This window comes from Acanthamoeba castellanii, assembly GCF_000313135.1.
Source record: "Acanthamoeba castellanii str. Neff unplaced genomic scaffold scf7180000084736, whole genome shotgun sequence".
NCBI lineage: Eukaryota > Discosea > Longamoebia > Acanthamoebidae > Acanthamoeba > Acanthamoeba castellanii.
This window is the reverse complement of record NW_004457514.1, coordinates 30,202-54,362: the sequence shown is the minus strand read 5'-3', so window position 1 is coordinate 54,362 and position 24,161 is coordinate 30,202. Positions and strand designations below refer to the sequence as shown.

The following is a 24,161-nucleotide window of genomic DNA, read 5'->3' as shown; positions in this document are numbered from 1 at the left end:
GGTTGGGGAGCGAAGATTCTGTGAGAGAGTGCAGCGAGCAACTCAGGCGGTCGCGACGACTTCCTTCTCGAGGTGAAGCTCGGCGATGGTCTGTTCTCGCATCTTGTGCTTCATGTACTTGCCGGTCACGGTCATCGGGAACTCCTCCTTGAAGACCACATACTCAGGAATCTGCGTGTAGGTGAGTAGGCGACCAGGTGCACTCCACTTCACTGCGCAGGTGGCCAAGGAAAGGTGCTCACCCACCTTGTAATGCGCTATCTTGTCCTTGCAGAAGGCATGTATGTCCTCGGCAGTCACAGCTCGCGCCTTGGTGTTGTCCTTCTTCTTGATCCAGGCGCACACCTTCTCGCCGTACTGCAGACATGACGCCAGGGGGGTCGCTTTGAGTCAGATCCCGCAGGGCGTGTGCGCAAAACGTAACGAACCTTCCTGTTGGGAACGCCGATGACCTGAACGTCTTCGATGGCGGGGTGGGTATAGAGGAACTCTTCGATCTCACGCGGGTACACGTTCTCTCCGCCTCGGATGATGACGTCCTTGCTCCGACCCACGATCTTGCAGAAGCCGTCCTCGTCAAACACTAGAAAGAGACATGCATGAGCTAGTTGGCTCAATTCCTGCTGCAGAAACATAACCACCACCGCGGGCGGGTGGGCACCTGCGAGGTCGCCCGTGTGCATCCATCCGCCAGCGTCGATCGACTCCTCGGTCTTCTTGGGGTTGTTCCAGTAGCCCTTCATCACCAGGTACCTGCACGACCAGCCACTCAGCCAGTGACCGCTGATGTTCCCGCGACCCACAGGGCGCGCGCATACATACCCTTTCGTGCATAGCTCGCCCACGTGGCCCACTGGAACCGTCCGGCCTTCGGTGTCAACGATCTTACACTGTAGCACGATCAGTGCTGATGATGTCAACCAGATGGTCTGCAGACAACTGTTCATAGCATGGTATGTACCTCGGTGTGGGGATGGACTCGCCCCACGGTCTCTACTCGCTTCTCCAGCGGAGAGTTTCCCTCGGTCTGGAAGCTGAGAGGGCCGTCGTGAGTACGCCGTACCGGAGTAGGTTCGGGAGAGAGGGAAAGGGCGCATGAGAGGGAGACGTACCTGCCGGGAGAGGTTTCCGTCATGCCATACGTGATGGTCACGTCTTTCATGTGCATTTCGTTCACGACCCGCTTCATGACTTCAATGGGGCAGGGGCTTCCCGCTTAATGGGTGACACAGGGCGTTGAGAAGATCAGTAAGCCAAGTTAAGTGCAAGTACTTGGTTCGGGGGGGAGGGAGGGGGTACCCATGATGCCCGTACGCAGAGAGCTGAGGTCGAACTCTTTAAAACGGGGATGCTCCAATTCGCTGATGAACACTGGCACCACGCGTGCGGGGTACACGGACGTGAGGAAGCAGCTCACAAAAAGGCCTGGCCGTGTAAAGAAGACGTACTCGTTGGCACTCCATGCAGGCCGGTGCACTTTTCCTCTTGCACGGCTTCCAGCACCTTGAGAGGATCGTAGGAGGGCGACGGGTACACTACCTTCGCCCCGTGCGTGAATGCCGCCAAATTTCCTGCTCGTCAACCATCCCCGCGAGACCAGTGAGCAAACAGTGCCACGGAGCAGGGAGAGGAGCGGGCCGCAGCAGCTTTACCTAGCACGAGACCAAAGCAGTGGTAGAGCGGAACCGGCACGCATAGGGTGTCGTCAGGGGTGAGTCCCATCCTCTCGCCGGCGAAGAAGCCGTTGTTGAGGATGTTCAGGTGAGTCAGCGTTGCCCCCTGTTCGTGCATGGACGGCTCATCGAGGTAAGTGGCCGCGGAGGAAGAGATAGAGGGCGAGGAGGGAGTAGGTAACCTTGGGCAGGCCGGTGGTTCCGGAGGTGAACTGGATGTTGATGGCGTCGTCGACGTGTTGGGCCTGGGCGAGCGACTTCAGATTCTGTCTGGTGTCTGGACTGCTGGCCTTTTCGGAGAGCACGTCCACGTACCTCCGCATACCTGCCCAGGCACGGATGGGGCATTGGTTAGTTTGTGCCGCGGAGGGGGCGCGGACTGGCGAGCCGCGGTGCCTTTGACGTGCTGATCTGTGATCTGTATGAGGTGCTTGAGCGTAGGGACCTTGGTCGAGTTGAGTTCTCCCGCTGCACCTGTCATGGTGGCGATGATGAGAGCTCACCTCAATGCTCGTCTGGCGAACGTGCAGTGAGCGGAAGCGTACTGTGCTCGAGTTCGGGAAGTAATTCATGGAGCAGCTCGAAGTAGTTGCTCGACTTGAGCTTGTCCGTTACGATGAGTCCCTTACACCCCACGAGGTTGAGCGAGTGTCTGTTGTGGGGCGTATTTCATGCGATCAGCGTAACGCAGGTCCGAACCCGCAATGCACGACAAGATGACAGGAGAGGGCACGCACTCAAGCTCGTAGACGCGGTAGGCTGGGTTCACGTTGACCAAAATGATGCCTGTCTTGGCCGTTGCGAACTCAGCCACGACCCATTCGGCCGTGTTGGGCAGCCAGATGCCCAAGCGATCGCCCTTCTCGAAGCCCAGGTCGAGGAGTCCCTGCGAGAAGGCGTCCACTTGTCTCTGCAAAGACAACCGCTTGGTCAATGACTCTAAGCGGTGCGCTCTCGCAAGACCAACACACGACACACGACACACGACACACATGCACACACACGACACACGACACACACGACACACGACATACACGTGGTACCTGCAGATCGTTCCACGACCAGCGAATATCTTGGTGAACGACCCGCAAGGCCTCCTTATCCCCGTACAGATCGACTTGCTCATCGAAGAAGGCGCCAATGGGCTTGCTGATCAACGGGATCGAGCGATCGCCCTTTACGTGTGAGATGAGGGTGATCGCGTGCGGTCTCGCCGGCGGGTGGATGGGCAGCGGCAGGTGGTCTGGCTCGGCTTTCGCCGGCACATGGTCCTCATGCGCCTTGGGCAGCAGGTTGGCGAGCGCATCTGCCGTGTGTTCACCACATGTAAGTGCCGGTTTCGGCGACGGCAGCCCATAGTAGCGGTCATACCCGGGTTCTCTTTCTGGTAGGGCGCAAGGCAGGCGCGGCCGGCGTGGAAACCCCTGATCGGCCCGTAGGGAATCGTCCCGCCGGGCGCCTGCCATTGTCTAGCTCGAGCTCGCCGGCACGAAGACGCTGCAGAGGTGGCCATACGACCCCGCATTCTCAACGGAAAGGGGGGGGGCACAGCGCCGGAGCAAACTGAAGGCGAGGTTATGTAACTGCAAAAGTAAAAGTTCCCGCTGCAACCGGTGGTGCCCCTGACGAGTCAAATGCAGGTACTCTATGCAGGCAACAGAGGCCTATTAATCGAAGGAGCAACAATAAATAAATAAAATCTGGCGATAAATAAAATAAAATTGAGATAGAAAAAATGCCTGCTTTTATATTTCTGTAGACTGAGGCGTCCCGTTGTTAGAAGAGACCCAGCCAACTCTTCTTCTGCTCCTCAGCAGGGCCACTGAGCTCGGCCTTTAGGTTGGACACCACCTCCCCAGCTTCGTCCGCGTTTCGCTTGACCTCGTCCGACTTCGCCTTCCCCTGCGGCTTGGGCTTCTGCTCGGCCACCCGCATTTGCACCTTCTTCCTTCCCCTGGCCGGTGCCTCTTTCTGCGCTCCGTTGCCCTTCTTCTTTTCGCTGCTTTCCTTGGCCGGCGTCGCCTTCTGATCCTCGCGCGCTTGCGACAGGAGACTCTTCCTCTGGCCCTTCGCGTCATTACGGACCTCGGCCTTGGTGAAGGCGGGGGCTGCGCCAGCGGACGCGGAAGTCGAAGCGGAGGTGGAGGTGGCCGAGGAGCCTCCGTTGTCGGTGTAGTCGTAGTCCTCCGTGACGGCCAGCCAGGGCATGCGCTCGGCAGGATCGCCCAGACCGACGCCGTCCTGTGTCATCTTCTCGATGAAGTCCACCACCCGCTCCAGCTCGTCGTTGGCCATCGATTGCGACATGTTGGTGTTGTTGTTGTTCTCTTGTGGTTGAGTGTTGGTTGAATGCAGCGTGAGAGCGTCTCTTGGCGCTAGATAAGGGGAGGGTGAGCCGGTCGGTCATTGGCCCGAGCTGCCACCATGCGAGGCCGAGGTCGTGCCGGCGAAATCTCCCTTAAAGCGCCAGCCGGGACTACGAGCTTGAAGGTGTGGCAACTACGACCGAAGGGAGAGGGAGAAGCAGCGAAAGAACACACCGAACGGAGGACGTGTGCACCAGTGTTAGGCCGCACGCGGGCGATTGAGTTTTGTGGTTACAATAAAACATGTCTCACGAAGCGAAGCGCGACAGCTCTGGCTGCCTTCGAGCAGGGTGCTGATACCAGGCAGATTCGATGGCACGGATCCTGGGTGGAGGGAGCTGTAGGCAGAGCAGAACAAGAAGGAGAAGAGAAGCCAAGAGGGGAGGGCGGCATCGTTCATGATGGTCGAGGCTGGTCGGGCGGATAGTCGAACTTCTTGAAGTAGGCGGGAGGCCTCTGTCGGAAGTCCCACACGTGCGGACCCTTCTTCCTCTCTCGCTGTTCGCGAATGTCACGCAACTCCCTCTGCGACACCGACCGCACACAGTTGCAACGAACAGTACGACGAAACCACAGGGATGGAGCCGCGTCAGCATAACCCAGGTTGCTGCTTCGCCAGTGCAATGCATTGCGCGAGGAAGAGTGTTGAATGCGCATTGAAGGCGAGGACGCTGCGCACCTTGGCTTGGTCGTACTTCCTAAACTTGAGGAGGACGCATGTCTGCAGGTTCTCCCAGCGCTCCTGGCAGTTGAAGCCCACGCTGCCATCACGGTAGAAGTTACGCAGCCACCATGACGGCGCTTCACGCGGCAAAGATGGGCGGAGGAAAGTCACATAAGAAAAGTCAATAAAATGATGGCCACACGAAGGTGACGAGGAGGGAGGTACCGGCACACTGGCCCCACAATTCGAAGAAATTGTAGCATTTCAATTCTTGCGGATCGGACGGCAGCGCGTAGCCGGGCGGGAGTGGCGGCCACGCACGGGACGGTCGCTTGGGCTTCCCCTCCGCGTCTTCGCTGTCCTCCTTGAGCAGATCCTGAAACAACAGCTCCTCTTGTCCTTCCTTCTCTTCCGCCATCTTCTCCACACCAAATAAACCGGTTTCAAGCAAAAAGAAAAGAAAAGGGAAAGAAAAAGAACGTGAAGGCCGGGAAGATGCAGAATGCACCAACAAAGAGCTCTCCAGACGTCATGGATCATGTCGCAATCATGAGCAAAGCGAGCGGCTTTATCGATAAGATTTTGAGCGGGCACAAGACGATTGAATCACGTTGGTACGCTACGCGAAGGCCGCCCTGGGACAGGGTGCACGCGGGGGACACCGTCTACTTCAAGTACAGCGGAGGCGCAGGGGAGCGGGTGAAGGTTCGAGCGACCGTGGATAGGGTGCAGCAGTTCGAGAACATTGACCAAGACGGCGCCGCGCAGCGCATACTCGACCAGCACGGTGCTCACATCTTCGGAACCGACACGAGCGCCACCGCGCCAACAGAGGCAGGGAAGGGGGGCGCTGCCGAAGCGGACAATGAGGAGACCAAGAACAGGACGGCAACGGGCGCCAGGAAGCGAAGAGGAGGTACAGAGGAGGGCGAAGTGGAGAAGAGGAGGCGAAAGTCGCAACAGAGCGAGAAGACAGGTCCGCTGTGGCGAGGGAAGAAGTACTGCATCTTGGTGTGGCTGAAAGACGTGATGGAGGTCGAGGACCCCTTCCTCATCAACAAACAAGGCTTTGGCAAGATGACCGCCTGGCTCACTGTACCCAACATCAGCCAAATACTCCTTCCTGAGGACTAGCAACGGCAGTGGCTTTCCTCTTGCACGTGTTCTCGTGGTGCTTGTGACTTACTGCCTCTTCCTGCAGTACCCGACCTGCAAGGTGGAGATGGAATGCAGTTTGTCCTCCTCGTTGCGAAGAGAAGGATAACAAGCAGAATTTCTGAGGACCTCACAACAGCCGCCATCACAAAATAAGGGGCAAACTGTTAGGTGCCCAACGTGTGACAGTAGATGCACCAGCCAGTACCTCACAACACACCTGGTGCGATGCGCGCCAAGGGGTGGTTGAACGAGGAGGTGTGCGCCAGCACCTGGATCGGGCCATCCCGGTGGATTGTGCCTTTCTGGCCTTGAGTAGACCCACTTTTAGCTTCGCCTGAGGAATGTTGACCTGCTCTTGAGCGCAATGCGGTGGAATGTTTATCATTTTTGTGTGAGCGGAAATATGCGCAGCATGTTGGTCCGACGACCAACGTTTCCTGGGAGGTGCCATAGCAGCGGGACGGTTTCCGCCACGCAGTGATACAGGGAGGCGGGAAGAGGGAAGAAGGCGCGCTGTCCCTGCAACCCTGGCCGCGCACCATAAACACCGCGCGGCTAACGAAGCGCAACATCGGCAGCGACGACACACCAGGAGACCAGGCCACGCTTGCGCATGCCACCAACCCGCGACTGACAACCCCTGCACGCCCCGCGCCTCTCCTCCTTCCCGCAGCAAGCCCGACCGGCGACTAGTAAATAGAAGAATAGAATAGAAATCGTCGAGCTTTATTTCTAGAAGAAGCTTCGAAAAGCCCGATCGAATTGATTCGAGGCGATTTAGAGATTAGAGTAAGTACGGCGCCGTACTTGGAGAAGAAGGCGAAGCAATGCACAATGCCCCGATCGAGGGCCACTATCTCGAGCACCAGAACTATCTCTCCCCTCGCGGCCCTGCCGCCCCCTTCAGCCCGATCCAGATGAAGACTTCATCTTCGAGTGCCTCCTGGCTGCATCGCAGCAATGGCGGCAACGTTGCCTCGCTCCAGCCACCCTCAACGAAGCCAAGTATAGGCGCACCGCTGCTGGGTTGCATCTTTTTCCTCGATATGGCAAATGACGATGCGCGCAAGCTCTCCACAGAAAGGCAACTCAAACAACTTGCAGCGGTACGCTTTGCCCACCACGCCCCCCCTCCCCCTTGATTAATGCATGATGGATGTCGAGCTTTCGATTCGTTTTTACGCGAAATGCTTTTTGGGGCGCAACAAATATTCCAATTTTCATGCCCTGCCTGCCAACGGCCCTTCCACCTTTCTGTGGGCCGGGCTGGGTGTGCCGTGTCACCTGGGCGGTGACGTGTGCGTGTGTGCGTGTGGTTGGGTTGTGGCAATGAAATGCGGACGAGACCTACTGAACTGACGAGTCTCTTTTCCCCCACTCCCCTTTCCGAACCCACCTGCTCGTCGCGGCTTGCGACCTCGTCCCTCTCCACCACTTTCCCGTCTTCCCACTCCGCGATTCCTTTTGGCTGCTCTGTCTCCGCTTCCCCCCTTTGGTACCCTACGGCCGTCCCGCGGGCTCCGCAAATGCGACACTTGCACTTGTCTCGGTTGTGGCGCGCCCCTCGTTCTCCCTTGCATTTCCCCTCTCTCTCTTTCGCTTGTCCGTGCTGCTCCCTCGCGCTTGCCGTCGTCTCCTTTGTTCTCATCCTCCCGCCCGCCCGATCTTGTGATCGCCTCACTGCTCCTCTCTGCCACTACGCCTCCGGTCAACCACTACACTGCACTGCACTGCACCTCCTCCTTCGCGCCTCTTCTTCTCTGCACCTTGATCAACCCTCCGCACACGAACATCAACAGAGGGTCGAAGACCTGTTCAATGGAGACATCGTGACCCACGTCATTACCACACGCCACCTCACGCACGAACAAAAGCTCAAGATCCAGCAGCAGGCCCTCTCCCCGCCGCCGCCGCTCTCCTCTTCCTCTTTGGCCTCGGCCTTCCTGCCCGTCGCCACCACCACCTCCTCCACGCCTGGCCTCTCGTCGCCCTCGCTGCCGGCCTCGCCCCACCCGTCATCGTCGTCGCAGGCTATGACCGTGCCGCCCTCTACACACCAGCCCCTCACCACCTCCACCTCCACCTCATCAACCTCGACGCTGCTGTCGCCCTCGACGCTTGGCATCTCCAACGCCACGGCCTCAACGTCCCCCAACTCTCCCTTCTCGTCGTCGCCCTCGTCGCCCTTCTCCTGCAACCCGGCCGCGGGCTCCTACCCGCCGCCGCAGGCCTCGTCGTCGCCGTCGTCACCGTCGGCCATGGCTGCCTACGCCCCGCCATCCACGGCCGGCGGCGCCTCTTTGCGACCGCCCACGCCAGGCAACGCTGCTATTCCCGCGCCCACAGCCCCGCACTCGCTCATCGAGCAGCTGCGATACGCATCCGGCAGTGGCAAGCGCAAGGAGTCACAACTCGCCATGGTACGCCCCGACGCCATGCATCTTTTTCATTACCTTTATCATTTACATTTACATGCTCTGTAGATCATACATACGTTGCACAACTGTGTTTGCTTACCCGCCCTTCCTACAGACGCGGAAGGCCTACATGATGGCTCACCAGCAACAGCAGGTGCAGGCCACCGACACGTACGCCGACTTCCTTCCTTTTTCTTTTCTTTCGCCTCTGCTTGCATTCATTTCTGCCAGAGGATTGTCGCCTTCACGCACTCAACCGCCAATGTGGGTGTCTACACACAGTGAACTATCAGAGGATGTCATCGCTTTGGCGTATCGGCTGGGCAAGAAGATCTATCACATCGACAGTACGTCCCCCTATCTTTTGTGTTATGCGCTGTAACAATGGACGAGTGTATTTATTTTGGGCACTACTCACTTTACCCTCTCTTCTTGCAGAGTTTGCACCTTGGCTGGAGAAGCACTGCTCGCCCTACGGCTCCGCAATGACCACCACCACCACCACAAGGTTCGCTCTGGCCACACTCTTGTCTTGGGGTGCCCACCCGGCCGCCGAGTATTTGATTCATCATTTATTTTACCAAGCAGTGTGCCGAGGCGCGGAAACGAGTCTACGCACACGACGGCCGAGTCGCCCATCGGCTCTCCCCAGGGCCAACGTGCGTGACCGCGCCCTCTCCTATGCTGCCGTGTCCTGTATGAGTTTTCCCGACTGACCCCACCGTTGCTCTTCTCTCCTACGCTCCGGTGGTGCTTGCAGGCAACCTGTCGACGAACTGTCAGTCGACAGCCGCGGGGCCTGCGTGGTCCACCGCGTCTGTAGATATGCTGCCTTCCCTCAGCGCCGCCACCGCTGCTGCGCCGTTTGCACCGGTCATGGTCGTCCCGTCGTCGCTGCCTCCCTTCCCCTCGGGCCTCCCGGGCTCCTCCGCCACCGCTGCCTCCACAACCGGCGTCGTGCCCACGACCACGACCACCAAGCCTCCATCGCCCACCACGCTGCCCTCTTTCCAGGCGCCCTTCCTCATGGTCGAGGATCTCAAGGTAACCATTTTCCTCCTTCTTCCGTGCTGCCGGTAGTTGACGAGCGTTGACATGCGTGTTGTTGCACATGTGTAATCGTTTGGCCACTCACAACACACACAACACGCACACACGCACACACACACACAGGGACAATTCAAAACGATGTACAAAGAGTTCCCCTTTGACTCCTACGGCTGTTCGACGGTGCCCTTCCTCAACCTGGACGCGCCACCCGGCTGCTCGCCCTTCCTCGACGCCGAAACGATCAAGAAGCACAAGGTAAAGTCACTCCAGCTCCAAATCGAGGTTCTTCTCTCTTCTCTCCACGTGTTTCTCTCGCTCTGTGTGTGTGTGTGTGTGTGCCTCTTCATTCCTTTCACGTTCGCACTCGAGTGCTGACTGTCGTAATCATGCGCGTACCAGGAAATGCAACGACAATACCAACAAAAGCTGGAGCAGCGGAAACGTGAGAAGCCGGCCGCCGGCCGGCCCAAGCGACCCACCTCAGGTACACCCTTGAAACCACCCTGACCACCGCCGGTGTTTCACACACGAGTCTCTGACTTCTCTCTCTCTCTCTCTTCCCGCTACAGCGCCGCTCACGCGCCCGAGGCGACCCTCGCCGAGAGAGCGCTCGTCGCCGCAGGCCGCGATGCAGGAGTCGGTGGAGATGTGGGAGGGCGAGGATGGCGGCGGCATGGCGGACTCGTCCCTCCAGGTCCCGCACCCGTTCCGCGCGCCCGCGGCGGCGAACCCCATCGCCACCTCCCCCGGATCAGGCCTCGTGCTCTACCCGCCATCGACCTCCTCGTCGTCGTCGGTCGTCTCCCTCTCCTCGTCATCCTCTTCCTCCATGCACCAGCAGCGACGGTTGTCGCCCCTCTCCTCCCTGTCGGCGTCGACGCCCTACTGCCCCATGTCATCGACGCGGACGTCGCCCACGTTCGCGTTCCCGCCGCTCCACTCGTCGGCGCCCTCGCTCAACACGACGGGCACGACAGGCACGCCGCGACCGTCGAAGATGTCGTCATCGGGCGGCAGCCACCAGCACGTCCGGCCGCACTCACACTCGCACGGCTCGTTGACATCCTCTGCGTCCCTGCTCGCGCGAGCCCACTACCCCTCCGACTGGCGGGAGCGCCTCTCGGCTTCCTGCCTTCCGGTACCGCTCAGCCCCGCCTTTTCTCTGCTTTATCATCATTTACTCTTTTAGAAGGCGTTATAATTTGGTGGTCGTTCTCACTCGTGAACTCGTGTGCCATCAGCCTGATAGCAGCGGTCGGTCGCTCGGCGAAGAGATGGAAGACGACGCGTCAACGTCGACGTTCATGCAGCGAAGCGCGTAACGGGTGTGGTTCACTGGTGGGCAGTGTTTCTCCCTCACGGCGCGCGCGAAGTGGCCTTATTTATTTCTGGTCTCTGTATCTGTGTGCGTTGTCTTCCCCTGCCTCGTGGATGCTCAAGTGGGAGGGAGATCGCAGCAAATGCAAGAGCAAACGTGTTCAGTAGAAACCACCAAACCCTCGTCCACCACCGCTCCCGGTGGTGTAGTGAATGATGTAGGTCGGGAGGATCTGGTCCGGGCTGAAGATCACCAGTTCCTTGCCTGCAACGCAGCCATCAGCGCAGCTGTCAGCGGAGCAAACCAAATATAACGGGCGTTGTGGGGCAGGAGGAGGAGGAAGCACGGTACCGCACGGGGAGATGTGAGAGTCGTAGCCTTCAACCTGCGGCTTGCCAGTCTCGACCCGGGACATCCTGAACGAGTGGCCCACAAGCACCTTGCACAGCAGGAGCTTGGTGCCGCCGCGCACGTAGGGAATGCTTGCGTTCATCAAATTAAGATGATAGTACTGTCAGCACCACCGACTACACATTCGCGCAAGGACCGCAAAGCCGGAATCGGAACCCACCTGTAGCTCGCAAACTCTGGAAAAGCAGGTCGAGAGAAGGCCCCGTCAGCCAACGCCCAAAGAAGATGACGATGGTGATGAAGATAGGATGGGAGGTGCTGTACCGGAGAAGTAGACGCCCTTGCCATAGAACCCCAGATTGCCCGTGGAAGCGCCAATCTGGTTGTGTGTGTGGTGTGTGTACAAGAAATGAACGATTAGATACCTCAAGTAAGACAGGGATTGCAAACAAGCGCGCGTAGGCACCTTGCTGAAGTCAAAGTTGTGTTTGCAGATGGCGGTGATGTTGTCGTCCGACGTGCCATGCTGATGAGAGCCACACAATCAAGTCGCGGCTGTTAGCCCAAACCGTCCAACAAACGCCCGCAGGAATGGGAAGGGCACGCGCGTACGAAGGCCAAAATGGGCTTGGTGTCCTCCCAGTCGACGTGTCCGGCGAGCTCCAGCCGCTTTCGTTCAAAGTTCTTGACCAACGGCGGATTCACGATGTAGTCCACCCGCGTCACCTTCACCCCGGTCATCCCCTCGCACAGCCTGGAAACAGTTCACCCCACGCGTCGTATCGTGAAGCGTGGCCTCCACCCCTAGGGCGGGCGCGTGTGCAGCAATGCGGCGGGGGCGAGGGGTGCGGCACCGGTGGAACTGGCTCTCGGCCGTCCGGTAGTGCATTTCAGAGGCGTCGTCCCCGAACCCTCGGGAGGGCATCAGCGTGAAGGTGCGCATCTCGGTTCCCGTCAGCGCTTCTCTGTTTTGTGTGTGTGTGTGTGTGTTGTGCGGGAGGGGGGCTTTGGTCGGCTGTGTGTCGTGTGTCGTGCGTGTGTGTCGTGTGTGTCGGGAGAGACAGGCACGCACCTTTCGCCGGGCAGGTACAGCTTGTCCAGCTTCATGCGGACACTGGCCAGCTCCTTGCTGGGTCGGGGGGGGGAAACGAGGAATGTGAGACATCAAAACAAAAAAGGGGCGTAACAGACGCGCGCGCCGGCCATTTACCTATTCATTTCCATGGACTCCTTCTCCTGCATCAACATCTTGATGATCTCCATCTGTGACTTGGCCTCCTCTTCGGCCCTGTTTGGTGTGCGTGCATGCGTCAACATCCATCATACAAACAATTGTAAAAAACCAGTGCAGCCTGCTCGCGGTTTGGTGACTGAGCGAGTACGAACCTTCGGGCCTTGGCCTCCTGTTCGGCGGCGGTGTCGAGCGCCTTTTGCAGTTCCGACGCGATGCCCTCGTCCACCTCCGTCGCAGTCTTGCCCGGGCTCGCTCCTGGGCCTGCCCATCAATCAGGTGTTCATCTGTAAGGCCGAGATCCTTGAGGCGACGTTCAGGTCAGCGTACCGTCGGGAACCCGGAAGGGGCTGGTGGCGGGCGCTGCCGGTTTGACTGGCGTGACCGGGGCGGTGGGCGGGAGGGCCTTGGAGAAGGGGGAGGAGGCGCCCGACGGCGAGGGCGATGATGATGACGACGACGACAGCGGCTGGAGGTGGTCCGCACATGCCGCGGGAGGCGGTTCCGAGAGCAGGAGATCGATCGCCTGCTCCACGTTCTTCTGGCACTTTGCGAGGGCGACGATTATCTCCTTCACCGACTTTTCGGGCAACACCTCCTTCACAGCCCGCACCTGCGCGGGGAGAACGGTGGCGTGGTCAACTCCATCATCATCATCCTCTCATCACCATCATACCAGTCGTCTAGCCGCCATTACCACTTCTAGCACAGAGCGATAGGGAGCCACGTACGCCCTCCTTGTACTGGTCGCTGATGGACGATATGAGGACGGTGTCGGCGTCCTGTCTGTTGCTGTTGGTCTCTGACTCCTCGTCTTCGGTTCGCTGCCGCTTGGCGCCCCTCGCTCCCTCCGCCTCTGCCGCCGCATCCCCACCAGCCGCGGCAGCGTGTGCCGTCCCCACAGGCGCCTGATGCTGTCCGTCCTTGTAGTGTTCGCCTTCCAGCTTACGCTTGTGTGAATTCACATGACCCGCCTAAGAAGTCAACATATCAGCCACACAGCCCCGATGTGCGTGCGTGCGTGCGTGTGCGTGTGAGTGTGCGTGTGCGTGTGCGTGTGCGTGTGCGTGTGTACGTTGGCGGGTGGTGCGGTGCTGGCCTCTCGATCGATGATGCGCAGCGTGTAGCCGTAGAGTCCCGGCAGCAGGGATATCACCACCCCATCCCCGACCTCGACCTTGCCCGTCTCCTTGCTCACCGCCACCCCCTCCTGCTGGCCCTGGGCATGGACATACGACGGGTTCATGCCATGCTAGTACCGCGGAGAGAGGGCGACTGCGGGTCAGACTTGCTTGGTGAGCTGAGCTGAGTGCCGGCGCGTGACGCACCACGTGCACGGAGGCGCGGCCAGAGTGCTCGTCCCACTCGACGGTGAGCTGCTTGCGACTAAGCCGGGGGTCGAGCAACTGCGTGAGCCGACCCCGCCCCAGGTCTGTCTCTCTGATGTAGTACAGTCGCGGTCGTCAGTTTGCACAGCAGCACAACAGAAGTGTGCACCATACGCCACGTACCCATGTTTGAGAGACACCGTGGGCAGGTCCTGCGGCAAATGGACGTGGGCTGTACAATAGAGAGGAGAAAAGAGAAGGGGGGGGGTTAGGAACACGACTTCATTCGACCATGCAGTGCAAGGTACCTTCGGGCGGCTTGGTGGGGAATTTGACGTGCAGGTTCGCCACCGACGTTGGGACGAGCTTCGCCTCATAGCGCGGGGCCTCCATCTTCTTCTCTTCAATTTGGTTTCGTTTTGTTTGTTCTTTTCTTCTGATGTTGGAATATTAATCTTTTTCCTCGAACAGTGAAAACTTTTTGCGGCCACCACAGACAGAACAGAAGAGACAAAGCGAGAAAGAGATGTATTTGTTAGGAGGAAAAGTCGAGCTCTTCGGTGGTGTGGAGGACAAGCTTTTGATACAGTTCGAGTGGGATGAGTCGCACAAAGTGCACTGTGAGGTCGATGATGATGTCGGCGTCGAAGTTGCCGATCAGCTGAGGCACGTTGATGTTCTTGTCCTTCTTGTGCAAGATCTCTTCTCTGACACCGGCAACGACCACGATCAGTGAGTCATGAGCAAACACACAATACGCGCACACGTCGATGAGGTGGCAAAGTGAAAAGCGCGTACCTGGCCTTGATCACCCGGGCGACGGTGAAGAGGATGTTGAGGTGCGCGCCGAATGCGAACATGAAGTCCCACAGCTTCACCACTTCGTCGAGAGACGTGCCCGATTCCAGTGGCACGATGGCGTTGAAAGAGTAGATGTCTGTTGCCAACAGAAAGAATGAGGATGTGGTCACCATCAGACACACTACACCGCGTATAGGTCCTTGGGTGCTTGGGTGACGTACATTGAGTGTAGAGGTAGAGGTGAGTGGTGAAGTGTTTGAGATGGTGATGGAGACCAGGGTCGACAACCTGGAGGCACTGGTCGAGCAGGTAGAGGGCCGCGTCAACTGCCCACGAACGGCTGTGGTTATCCTCGCCCTCTTTTGGTGGTTCCTTCTTCTCCTGCACGGCGCACATGACAAAGAAAGCCTCCGTGTCAATCCCAGCGCTGTGGCGAGTCGGGCCAAAAAAACAGGGTTGGTCCATGTGAGCGTACGCCTTTCTGTGTCTTCTTGTAGTAAAGCGGGCAGTGGTGTGTGATGAACTGGCGCAGCGTGAAGAAGGCATCGATCTCGGGCATCACGTAGAGAAACACGCTGGCCACTATGTTCAGTCCCTGCACATAGCCGATGCCTTCGCTCTCTGCAAAACGCACGTAACATACACAACGACGCCGTTTGCAGGTGCCCAACGCAGGAATCCAACCAAGACCGAGGAGAAGAAGAACAAGGAGCGATGTGTACCACAACTGTGCAGGAGGGCGTTGAGAACGCGTGAGAGCTTGGCGTCGGGCACTCGCTTCGTGAAGGCCGGGTTCTTGCGGAAGCCCGTGCGACCGACGTCCTTGCGGATCTGCTTGTACTCCTCTGAGTCGCGCCCCTTGAAGGCTCCCTTCCCCACCAACGCCGCGTACTGGGCGACGTCGACCGCCGGCACCCGCAGCAAGATCTTCCACACCTGCGCTCGCAGGCTGCAATCTGTCATCGCCGATCCGGGTCCCACGTCTAGGCTCGCTCCTCCAGCCGCCACTGCATCTCTCTCGTCTGGTGGGATACCCTCAACCAAGACCAAACGCCGTAGCAAGTAGAGGTTGCGATCGATTCGGCTTTGGCCCTTGCCCCCGCGTCTGCCCTGCTCTATGAGCTTTTCGTATTTAGCCCGCAATTGATCTACCGATTCAGAGGGGGCGCCCATTCCATCTTCTGAGTCTGAATCGGAAGGGGAGATAGAGTTGGAAGAAGAAGACGAGATGGCTGGGTTGTAGAAGGAGCTGGATTGGGGGGCGGGTGTCGACCAGCGGCCGCTGTCGCCCTTCCTTGCAGGCCCCGGGAGTTTGAGCTTCTTGAAGTCAGAAAGGGAGATTGTTCCCTTCTTTGTTGCATTACTGCCCCCGCTCCCGTCCATTACGATGCTTCCGTGCACCGCGGCCGATTGAATTGAAGTACGCGGTAGTCGTGGCCCAGAAGGAAATAGAAAAAACAAATGAAAAAAAAATAATAAAAATAAAAACAGCTCCGATGGATGACACGCAGGCGGTGTGTCCTCTGTGCAGCCGCACATTTCCTGCTGATGCGATCGAGGCTCACGTGAATGCCGAACTGGAAGGCGGCCCACAACCTGGCCAGCAACGACAAAGGGGCGGTCGAGGAGGTGGCCGAGGAGGCCGAGGTGAAGGGGGACGGGGCGCCAGCAGAGGGCGAGGTGATCGAGGGGGAGGAAGAGGAGGAGGTAGGGGTTACAACAGTCACCAGCAGCGGGGAGGCTTCGATCAAGGGCGGGAATCACACGGTCGGGCAGGTCGGGCATTCGATTCTGCAGCGGCCCCAGCAGCGCGGACTGCTTCAGGGCAGCCCATGCCAATGTACATAGACAGCCACTGCCACATGGACGAGATTTTAGAACGACTGCGCTTCAGGTCCTACGGCGACTACAAGGTATCTCTCCACGCCACTACCCTTCCATCCCTGTGCGTTGTGACTGAAAGGTGCGCCCAACCGCGGCTATCAGGCTCGGGTGGGGCTGCCGGCCAACTACGGCGGCTGCGTGTGCGTCTTCAGCGATCCCGCGGCCTTCTCGCCAACCTTCAGCACCTGGTTCGTGATGACTGGGCTGAGCAGCGTTGCGTGTGAGTGGAGCGTGTGCTGATGCTGGCGTTGGTGGAGTATATAGGGAGGGTCTGCTAGATAATGAGGAAGTGTATGGCATATTCGGCATGCACCCACACAATGCCAAGTACTACAACGCCGCTGCCGAGGAGAAGATTATGGCCTGCCTCCAGCATCCCAAAGCAGGTGAGCGGTTGCCCACCCTGTCGTGCGATGGGGGAGCACCACCACTTACCCGCATTTACAAACCTCCGCAGTGGCGTGGGGGGAGTGCGGACTGGACTACGCGAAGAACAATTCACCGCCAGACGTGCAGCGGCGTGTGTTCGCCCAGCAAATAGTGAAGGCTGTTGAGGTTGGCAAGCCGCTGGTGGTGCACAGCAGAAAGGCGGAAGACGACACCATCGCCCTCCTCAAGGAAAACATGCCCAAGGAGTGGCATGTACATGTACGTTTGTCCGTTCCTCTTCTGTGCCCTCCCCCATCAACTCACGCTCATTGTCTCCTGTCTCTTTCCAAAGATTCACTGCTTCACCGACACGCCGCGGCAGGCCAAAAGGTGAGCCTGTGCCTCCTGGTCCCTCTTTCTCGTTGTCTGATGTTCTTCGCTCACGGCGGCCACCACCACCAACAGGATCATGGAAGAGTTCCCCAACGCCTACTTTGGCTTCACGGGCCTCCTCACCTTTCCAGACACGGAGCGGCTTCGTGAGGCTGTGCGAGTCATCCCACTAGACCGAATCCTCTTGGTACGCGCCCTTCGCGATTCATCACGGGCCGTGGGCCTCTGCCTGATCCATCCAGGGGCGGCATAGGAAACGGACGGACCGTACATGGCGCCCAAGAACGCCGGCGGAGGCAAGAGCAGCGCTTGTCACCCGGGCCTGGTGCCGTTCATTGCGACGCAGATAGCTCAGCTCAAGAACCTGCCGCTCGAGGAGATCTACACTGCCATCAGGTACGTCTCGCCGTTGTCTTCCCGGCATTAATGTGCGCCAGGAAACCAAAGTAGTACCTTGCGTAACAGGGAGAACACGAGGCGCATGTACAACATTTGACCGGCCTCCTCCTCTGGAGCCAGCTCAACTGAACCAACAAGCCGAGCTTGTGGCCGCGCCGCAAGCCGCAAACGTCCACACGGGTGGTCCGTGCTCCCATTGCTGCGTCTTGCCCCAACACGCAGCACGGTTGTGTTGTGAGTGAATCGTGGAGGCAGGAATTACATTTCATCTGCTGTCAAAGCGGCGCCACGTGCGAACTTAATTGTTGTGACCCCACGTTACGTAAGCAGCGCCAATGGTCTCGGCCGCAGGATGCTTGATGACCGGAGTACACGACAGCAAACTGCACCCGTGTCTTGGTTGAGGTGGTGCATTCGGTGAGGCCCAAAGAAACAGGAAGCAGCCACGGCCAGGCTGTCCTCCCTTCTTCATCTTCTTCTTCTGCTTTCGATTCAGCAGAAAAAACGCTCCGAGTCAGCACTTAAAGTGTCAGCACCATCTTCACACCTCGCGCAAGAATGGCCAGCTCGCGCACTCTCCTCCTTCTTCTCCTCTGCCTCATTCTCGCTTTCTTCCCCGCCTTCTCTCGCGCCACTCTCTCCGCGTACTATAGCTTTGACGGTGAGCTACCCCCTCCCCCCCTTGCGTCTTCTCTTTCGCTTTCGCTCCTTACCTCGAGGTTGTCCCGCGACAACTTCTTATATTTTTGACCTTCGGTATTTGGCGTGTGACGGCCTGTCGCGCTCACAAGATCTTTGATTGATGGCTTGTTGATTCGTGCAGGCGGCCAGTTGGGCGGCCTCAGCGGGTATTGCCCCAATGTGGTGCCCCGTACGTCTTCCCCTCCCTTGTCATCCATCAATCTGGCGTTGTTGGTGGCCTAACGATTTAATCTGGGGGCAGTGGGTTCGATGTCGAGCTCCACCACGACCAGCTGCAAGTTTGGCGATTGCCTGCCCAGCGGCGGCACCTTCAGTACGCAGCTCTCTACTCCCTCCCTTCTTCTTCTTCGTCGAGCCCTCCTCGTAGACTGACTTGATTGCACGTGTGTACCGTGTGTCGACAGACGCAAGGACAGTGAAGATATTCCAGGGCATGGACTCGTCGCAGTTGTCCATCAGCCTGTGGACCACCATCTCGAGCACCAACCCCGGCAGCTATTCGCTGGTCAGCAAGTCGGGCATGATCAGCATCGGTTACGATGTCTCCTGCCTTCTCGTAATTTGCACGAGGACGGTACGCAGCTATTCATCTGGTCATGCGCAGCTCTGTCTCACGATGTAATGTGTGTCACCCCCCCCCCCTCAGTTCACTGCCACCTACACGTTCAACGCGCAACGCTCGGTCAAGGTCTCTATCGACAGCCCATTCAGCTCGGGCAACACCTACCACATCGCGGCCATCTACGACTCCTCTGCTTTCTGTGTGTACATCAACGGCGCCGCGAAGGTACGACGCCTTTCCTGGCCCGTTATGGTGGTCGTTGTCGTCGTCGTAAGCGTATGGTTCGTCTCACCATTCGAGTGCGCTCGTTCCGTCACGACAACAGTGCGCGTCCTCCACCGGCGTCTTCACCGAGACCACCTCGACCGACCTCGTGTTCGGCAACTCGTGGCCCGGCACCATCGACGAGATCAAGATTTACGACCACGCTCTGACGTCCGCCGAGCTCGCGGCCCTTCGAAACCCGACCGCCCCCAACGACCAGCCCCAGTTGACGCTCAGTACGAGCCCACGCAGCTGCCTCGTTTCTTCACCATCAACGCCCCTTTGTTCCTGATCGCTCTTCCCCCCCTCTCCCGCGTGATGTTTGCAGACATTGACGGCGAATCGTTTTCCTCGTCGCTGAGCGTTCCGGCGCTCACCAACTTCACCGCCGTCGCCGAGGTGGTGGACGCCAAGAGGGCCTTCTCTGGTGTGACCCCGAGCGACCCCTCCTTGTACAGCTACGACTGGCAGACGCTCAGCACCAAGTGCGGCATCGTCGACACGAGCGATTCGACCGGCCAGTCCACACTCTTCAAACTCCTGAACGTCGGCTCCTTCTCGGTATGCCTGCACGCCACCACTTCAATCAGGTGCGATACATGCGATACAGCGGCGACTCACACCTGGCCGCGGGCTGTGCTGTGGTGCGCTTCTCCAGATTCGGATGTGCGTCTCCGACGGCGAGGTGGCGAGCGAGATCGTCATTTCTGCCTTCGTGACGGCCAGCTTCCCCGTACTGGAAACGGAGGCGCAACCGGAAATCGTGATTCCAGGTAGGGCTTCACCGCCACGCACTTGCGTGGGAGGGAGCGCTTCAAAATAGCATATCACTCCGATTATGACTAACTCGGCGACTCTCTGCGCGGGCACAGAGGGTGCGGTCAACTACCCCATCACCGTCACCGCCTCCGCGATACCGCCGCCTGCGTTTCAATGGCAGAAGCTGGCGACGATCGAAGTCAACACGACCACCAACTCCACGACCAACTCTACCGGCGCGGGAAAGCGTGACGAAGAGTACCATGTACGCCCACAACTCTCTCCCCATTTATCGCTATTTTATTCTCATTATTATTCCTGGCTGATCGGTGCATCGTTGCGTGGGACCGCAGTCGTTCTGGATGGACAAGCGAGAGATCGTCAATGTCACCGAATTTGTGGACATCGACGGGGCCACCACCAACACGCTGCTGATCAACGGGACTGCGGCGGACAACAACACGATAATCCGGTGTATCATCTTCAACGGCGGCGGTTCCGTCGTAAGCAGCAATTTCACCGTCCGCGTCAACGCCGCCCCGGTCGTACCCCCGGACGGCGGTGGAGGAGGCAGCGGAGGGTACGAGCTTCATCGCCCCCCATTTCCATTGTCAATCGTCATTGATTGCCTGCCTGTTCTCACGCGTGTGTTTGCCGGTGATGGCGATGACGATGACGATGATTAGGGACAGTTCGTCTGACTCGACCAACATTACGATCATCGCAGCGGCAGCGGGCGGTGGCGGCGGCCTCGTGGTCCTGTGCTGCCTGATTCTGGTCATGGCCGCGCTCAGCTGGGGCTGGAAGCGGGGCCGCTCGCCCTACCGCAAGCTCAAGCAGCCCGACTACGCCCAGATCGCGTATGGCGATGTCAAGAACGATGTTGTCATCCCCAAACGTCAAGCCGATGTACGTTGGCTTCCGCCCCCCCCTCTTCTCTTTCTTTTCTGTGCACTTTAAAACTGACGCTTTCGTTGCACCAACTTGGCACCACCAGCACTACCTCACCCTGGAGCGACTCATCATTGCTCCCGACCTGCGCCTGGCTCACGCCATTCTCCAGACCGCGAGACACGGCGACTTGGATGTGGTACGCAACAGTTTCCCAGTTCGGTTTTGTTTGCCAATTGATTGCATGCACTCACCCATCGCTCTTGACCTCGCCCGCCAGGCGTGTCGATCCCTGCTGCGCGTGTTGGACGCGCACGGCAAGGGCTTCAACTTCATCGCCGGCTGCATCTCCTGGGAGGTGGCCGAGGCCAGCGACGAGGGCACCCTCTTCCGGTCCAACAGCAACGCCACCAAGCTGTTCTCCTACTACATGAAGATGATCGGCCTCAAGTACCTGGTGCGTGTGTTACATCAGACCCACGCCCTCCTCCTCCTTCCATGACCGTCGTTAGCGCTGACAGCGCCGGTGTTCCTCTGATTCGATGAACAGTGGCACGTCCTCGTGCTCTCGGTCCACTCCCTCAACGACAACGCCATCGAGACGTTCCCCGAGACTGAGTCAGGCACGTTTCCCTCGCCCGCCACGCCACCCGCTCCACCCAAAAGCAAACCGGGGCTCATGAGGTCCTGCCTGCAGAAAAGGGATCGAGTTCGAATCAGCAGTGGTTCAAGCCGCAGGGGTCGAGGGTCGGCAAGTACCGACTCGACACGGACGACGAGGAAGCGGCCTACTCCTCCATCTCGATGGACATTCTCGGCATGTCCAGCATGGAACTGGACCCCGAGGTATGTGTCCGCGTGGCCCATTTTTTTGATTGGGTTCTGGCGTTGCCCCCCCCCCCAAACATGGGTGTCTGATGGTGCGTCGCGGTACCGCGTACAATGCAGAAACTCGACGAGGCGTCGGATGTGACGATCAACACGCTCGAACTGTGGCTGATCGCCCAAAAGATGTTCAAGCTCATCACGGCGAGCCAGAAGAACATTCCGCGTCAGCTTCGCATGATCATGGAGCACGTCCACGACGAGGTATGCTTGCCCCGCAACGATAGTACCAGGCCTTCTCCTGTCGGGGCTAATCGCGTCCGTCACGTGTAGGTGGGGCAGAGGTTCGGCGACACGCCCAAGTTCCGAGCCATCGGCGCGTTCTACTTCCTTCGACTTGTCTGCCCGGCCCTGCTGGCGCCTCAGGCCTATGGCCTGCTCGACGATCCGGCCCACCAGGTGGCGCAGCGACAGCTGATCCTCGTCTCCAAGGTCCTGCAGAACCTGGCCAACGACACCCTGCCGGGCGCCAAAGAGGCCTACATGGAGCAGCTCAACCAGTTCATCATCACCAACAAGCCGATGCTCGAGCTCTTCTACAGCCGCATCGTTGAGGAGGCCAGCAAGGGCAAGCTCGTCGACAGCGACGTACGCCATGTCCCACCACCACTTCGTTGCGGCCGGAATCGGAGCCTCTTGACCTTGGTAGCTGACTTGCGCTTCCCACCAGGTGCCGCTCCGGGTGAAGAACGATGGTCTGATCAAGCTGCACACGATCATCGTCAACAACCTGGCCATGGTGGAGCAGGCGCTGCGGGAGGACGGCGGGGACGAAGACATCATTCACGCCCTCAACTACGTGCTCAAGGAGATGGGCGATCTCGATGGCGAGGGCAAGAACATCGCCGACGAGGACCTTGGCGACCTTGACCTGTGATTACGCCCTTGACCGGAAACGATCGGAAAAACTGGGCACTTCAATTTTTTCTTCGAAACGCAACATATTTATTTTACAACAAGAAATAAAAAAAAATCTTTCTAAGTCAAATTTCACAGGATGCAAGGCCGCCCGACTCGCGATATTACCACACTCCCCCTTCCGCCCACCCTCAAAAACAAGATCGTGCAGGCCGGCTTTCGAGATGTGCGAGATTTTGATGGCTACCGGCCAGTCGAGCTGGCCAAAGGTGGGTGAAGATTTTTCTTTTACAATCCTATCATTAGCCCCTTCTCATGCGATCTATGCCAGAGCTGCGAGTAACACAGGAAGAGGCTTTGAGCATTCTACGAACAATCAAGGAGAACACGAGCGCTACCACCGCCGCCCCTGCTGGCTCCCTTTTCGCTGGTGCGGCGTCTTCTCCACAACTCTGCGCTGCTCTTGACTCTTGATGCTAACGCGTGGGTCGTTGCAAAGAGGGCAAAACGGCGTTCGAGATGATCACACAAACGGAGAACCGGTTCGTCCGTACGATGTGCGAGGACATCGATCAGATGCTCGGCGCGGGTGTGCCGGTGGGACAACTGACCGAATTCTGTATGTCGCTCATCTTCTCGTCCTACACGTGTAGCTGCATCCGCAACTCACTTCAATGGCGTCCACAACAGGTGGAGTCCCTGGGATCGGGAAGACACAGATAGGGTGCGCTCAGCTTTGCAAAAGTTCCTCTTATGTGGCCACGTAGCGTTCTGACGTCGCCTGTGAATGTAGAATGCAGCTGGCTACGTCAGTGCAGATCCCAAAGGAGTTCGGCGGTTCAGGAGGGCACTGTATATACATCGGTACTCGCCCTCTGATCGTGTACCTTTGGTTTTGTCTCTCGGCCAGGCTCTAACCTGCACGCCCCGCAGATACTGAAGGCAGCTTCGTCGTCGAGCGGGTGATGGAAATGGCGCAGGCGATCATAGACTTCATGCAGCAGCAGGCTCAGGCACAAAAGCACCCTTGTCCTACACCAAGATCCCTCTCTCTGACTCCTCGTACCTTGAACACAGGCGAGTAATGACCCCGGGAAGGTGCAAGCTGCAGCGGCCTTGACTGTGGAGGACATGTTGCGCCACATTCACTACTACAGGATACACGACTACGTAGAGCAGATCGCGCTTCTTAACACCTTGCCGGCGTTCCTCAAAGAGCATCCCGAGGTGCGCTGCTTGCTCCTTGGAATTAGAAGGACCGAACTCAAGCTGATGTGTCCTGCACCCGACCGCAGGTCCAACTCGTGGTGATTGACAGCATCACGTTCCACTTTCGCCACGACTTCGACGACTACATGGCTCGCACGCGTGTTCTTACCAGCATGGCCCAAACGCTCATGTCTCTGGCTGACGAGTTCCGTCTGGCGGTACCTCCCCTCATCTCCGCCCCTTTTGCCCCTAACCCACACAGCGCTTGTTCATACTCAACAACGTTTGCGCGTCTTCATGTAAATGCGTCTGTGACAGGTGGTGCTGATCAATCAGGTCACGACCAAAGTCACGGAGCGAACACAGGGTAGCGCGATGTTGGGCGATCGAGACAGCAACAACCAGCTCATCCCCGCCCTGGGCGAGAGCTGGGGCCACGCCTGCACCAACCGCGTCATCCTGTACTGGCGCGACGGGCAGCGGTATGCCCACCTCCACAAGTGCCCCTCGCAGGAGAGCAAGACGGTGCCCTTCGTCGTCCTCTCCGACGGCATTCGCAACCTCCCCCAGCTTTGAGCAAAGAATTAAACTGTTTTAAATGCCTAATAAATAAATTAATTATAATTAGT

General features: G+C 58.5%; 8 protein-coding genes and 1 pseudogene across 8 annotated transcripts; 5 read left to right on the top strand and 4 right to left on the bottom strand.

Annotated features, from left to right (window-relative positions):
* Nucleotides 1-42: 42 nt before the first annotated feature.
* On the bottom strand, nucleotides 43-3,980 carry ACA1_167010 (acylCoA synthetase; the record flags this gene model as incomplete). The annotated part of the gene is made up of 16 exons (XM_004340851.1): nucleotides 43-357; nucleotides 429-583; nucleotides 662-753; nucleotides 823-890; nucleotides 962-1,034; nucleotides 1,113-1,215; nucleotides 1,300-1,425; nucleotides 1,449-1,571; nucleotides 1,653-1,779; nucleotides 1,856-1,988; nucleotides 2,054-2,141; nucleotides 2,219-2,325; nucleotides 2,411-2,583; nucleotides 2,717-2,979; nucleotides 3,045-3,170; nucleotides 3,461-3,980. 16 exons carry the CDS (start codon nucleotides 3,978-3,980, stop codon nucleotides 43-45), a joined length of 2,592 nt encoding a protein of 863 aa, XP_004340899.1.
* Nucleotides 3,981-4,435: 455 nt separating this feature from the next.
* ACA1_167000 (uncharacterized protein) lies at nucleotides 4,436-5,121 on the bottom strand (the record flags this gene model as incomplete). The annotated part of the gene is made up of 3 exons (XM_004340850.1): nucleotides 4,436-4,564; nucleotides 4,719-4,840; nucleotides 4,929-5,121. 3 exons carry the CDS (start codon nucleotides 5,119-5,121, stop codon nucleotides 4,436-4,438), a joined length of 444 nt encoding a protein of 147 aa, XP_004340898.1.
* A 131-nt stretch (nucleotides 5,122-5,252) lies between these two features.
* On the top strand, nucleotides 5,253-5,837 carry ACA1_166990 (uncharacterized protein; the record flags this gene model as incomplete). Its single annotated transcript, XM_004340849.1, has 2 exons — nucleotides 5,253-5,619; nucleotides 5,680-5,837. 2 exons carry the CDS (start codon nucleotides 5,253-5,255, stop codon nucleotides 5,835-5,837), a joined length of 525 nt encoding a protein of 174 aa, XP_004340897.1.
* Nucleotides 5,838-6,688: 851 nt separating this feature from the next.
* ACA1_166980 (uncharacterized protein) lies at nucleotides 6,689-10,650 on the top strand (the record flags this gene model as incomplete). Its single annotated transcript, XM_004340848.1, has 11 exons — nucleotides 6,689-6,967; nucleotides 7,661-8,281; nucleotides 8,394-8,449; nucleotides 8,561-8,625; nucleotides 8,717-8,786; nucleotides 8,867-8,937; nucleotides 9,039-9,322; nucleotides 9,452-9,610; nucleotides 9,728-9,812; nucleotides 9,898-10,466; nucleotides 10,570-10,650. The coding sequence occupies 11 exons, from the start codon at nucleotides 6,689-6,691 to the stop codon at nucleotides 10,648-10,650; spliced, it is 2,340 nt and encodes a 779-aa protein (XP_004340896.1).
* Nucleotides 10,651-10,806: 156 nt separating this feature from the next.
* ACA1_166970 (Poly(ADP-ribose) polymerase catalytic domain containing protein) lies at nucleotides 10,807-13,949 on the bottom strand (the record flags this gene model as incomplete). The annotated part of the gene is made up of 16 exons (XM_004340847.1): nucleotides 10,807-10,910; nucleotides 10,998-11,128; nucleotides 11,218-11,233; nucleotides 11,322-11,376; nucleotides 11,464-11,523; nucleotides 11,610-11,751; nucleotides 11,852-11,962; nucleotides 12,070-12,126; nucleotides 12,208-12,285; nucleotides 12,384-12,486; nucleotides 12,559-12,841; nucleotides 12,960-13,202; nucleotides 13,304-13,480; nucleotides 13,557-13,668; nucleotides 13,740-13,788; nucleotides 13,865-13,949. 16 exons carry the CDS (start codon nucleotides 13,947-13,949, stop codon nucleotides 10,807-10,809), a joined length of 1,806 nt encoding a protein of 601 aa, XP_004340895.1.
* A 142-nt stretch (nucleotides 13,950-14,091) lies between these two features.
* Nucleotides 14,092-15,320, bottom strand: ACA1_166960 (TBC domain containing protein; the record flags this gene model as incomplete). Its single annotated transcript, XM_004340846.1, has 5 exons — nucleotides 14,092-14,263; nucleotides 14,355-14,493; nucleotides 14,579-14,738; nucleotides 14,833-14,978; nucleotides 15,080-15,320. The coding sequence occupies 5 exons, from the start codon at nucleotides 15,318-15,320 to the stop codon at nucleotides 14,092-14,094; spliced, it is 858 nt and encodes a 285-aa protein (XP_004340894.1).
* A 606-nt stretch (nucleotides 15,321-15,926) lies between these two features.
* ACA1_166950 lies at nucleotides 15,927-17,453 on the top strand (annotated as a pseudogene).
* A 507-nt stretch (nucleotides 17,454-17,960) lies between these two features.
* Nucleotides 17,961-22,342, top strand: ACA1_166940 (GTPaseactivator protein for Ras-like GTPase; the record flags this gene model as incomplete). Its single annotated transcript, XM_004340845.1, has 18 exons — nucleotides 17,961-18,063; nucleotides 18,226-18,273; nucleotides 18,346-18,417; nucleotides 18,509-18,678; nucleotides 18,751-18,891; nucleotides 18,992-19,166; nucleotides 19,259-19,491; nucleotides 19,589-19,703; nucleotides 19,803-19,954; nucleotides 20,043-20,269; nucleotides 20,382-20,598; nucleotides 20,687-20,779; nucleotides 20,861-21,037; nucleotides 21,131-21,289; nucleotides 21,319-21,426; nucleotides 21,529-21,669; nucleotides 21,748-22,053; nucleotides 22,136-22,342. The coding sequence occupies 18 exons, from the start codon at nucleotides 17,961-17,963 to the stop codon at nucleotides 22,340-22,342; spliced, it is 2,844 nt and encodes a 947-aa protein (XP_004340893.1).
* A 120-nt stretch (nucleotides 22,343-22,462) lies between these two features.
* On the top strand, nucleotides 22,463-24,108 carry ACA1_166930 (RAD51, putative; the record flags this gene model as incomplete). Its single annotated transcript, XM_004340844.1, has 9 exons — nucleotides 22,463-22,592; nucleotides 22,655-22,753; nucleotides 22,823-22,942; nucleotides 23,014-23,047; nucleotides 23,117-23,187; nucleotides 23,266-23,336; nucleotides 23,401-23,550; nucleotides 23,619-23,750; nucleotides 23,869-24,108. 9 exons carry the CDS (start codon nucleotides 22,463-22,465, stop codon nucleotides 24,106-24,108), a joined length of 1,047 nt encoding a protein of 348 aa, XP_004340892.1.
* Between the last annotated feature and the right edge of the window lie 53 nt (nucleotides 24,109-24,161).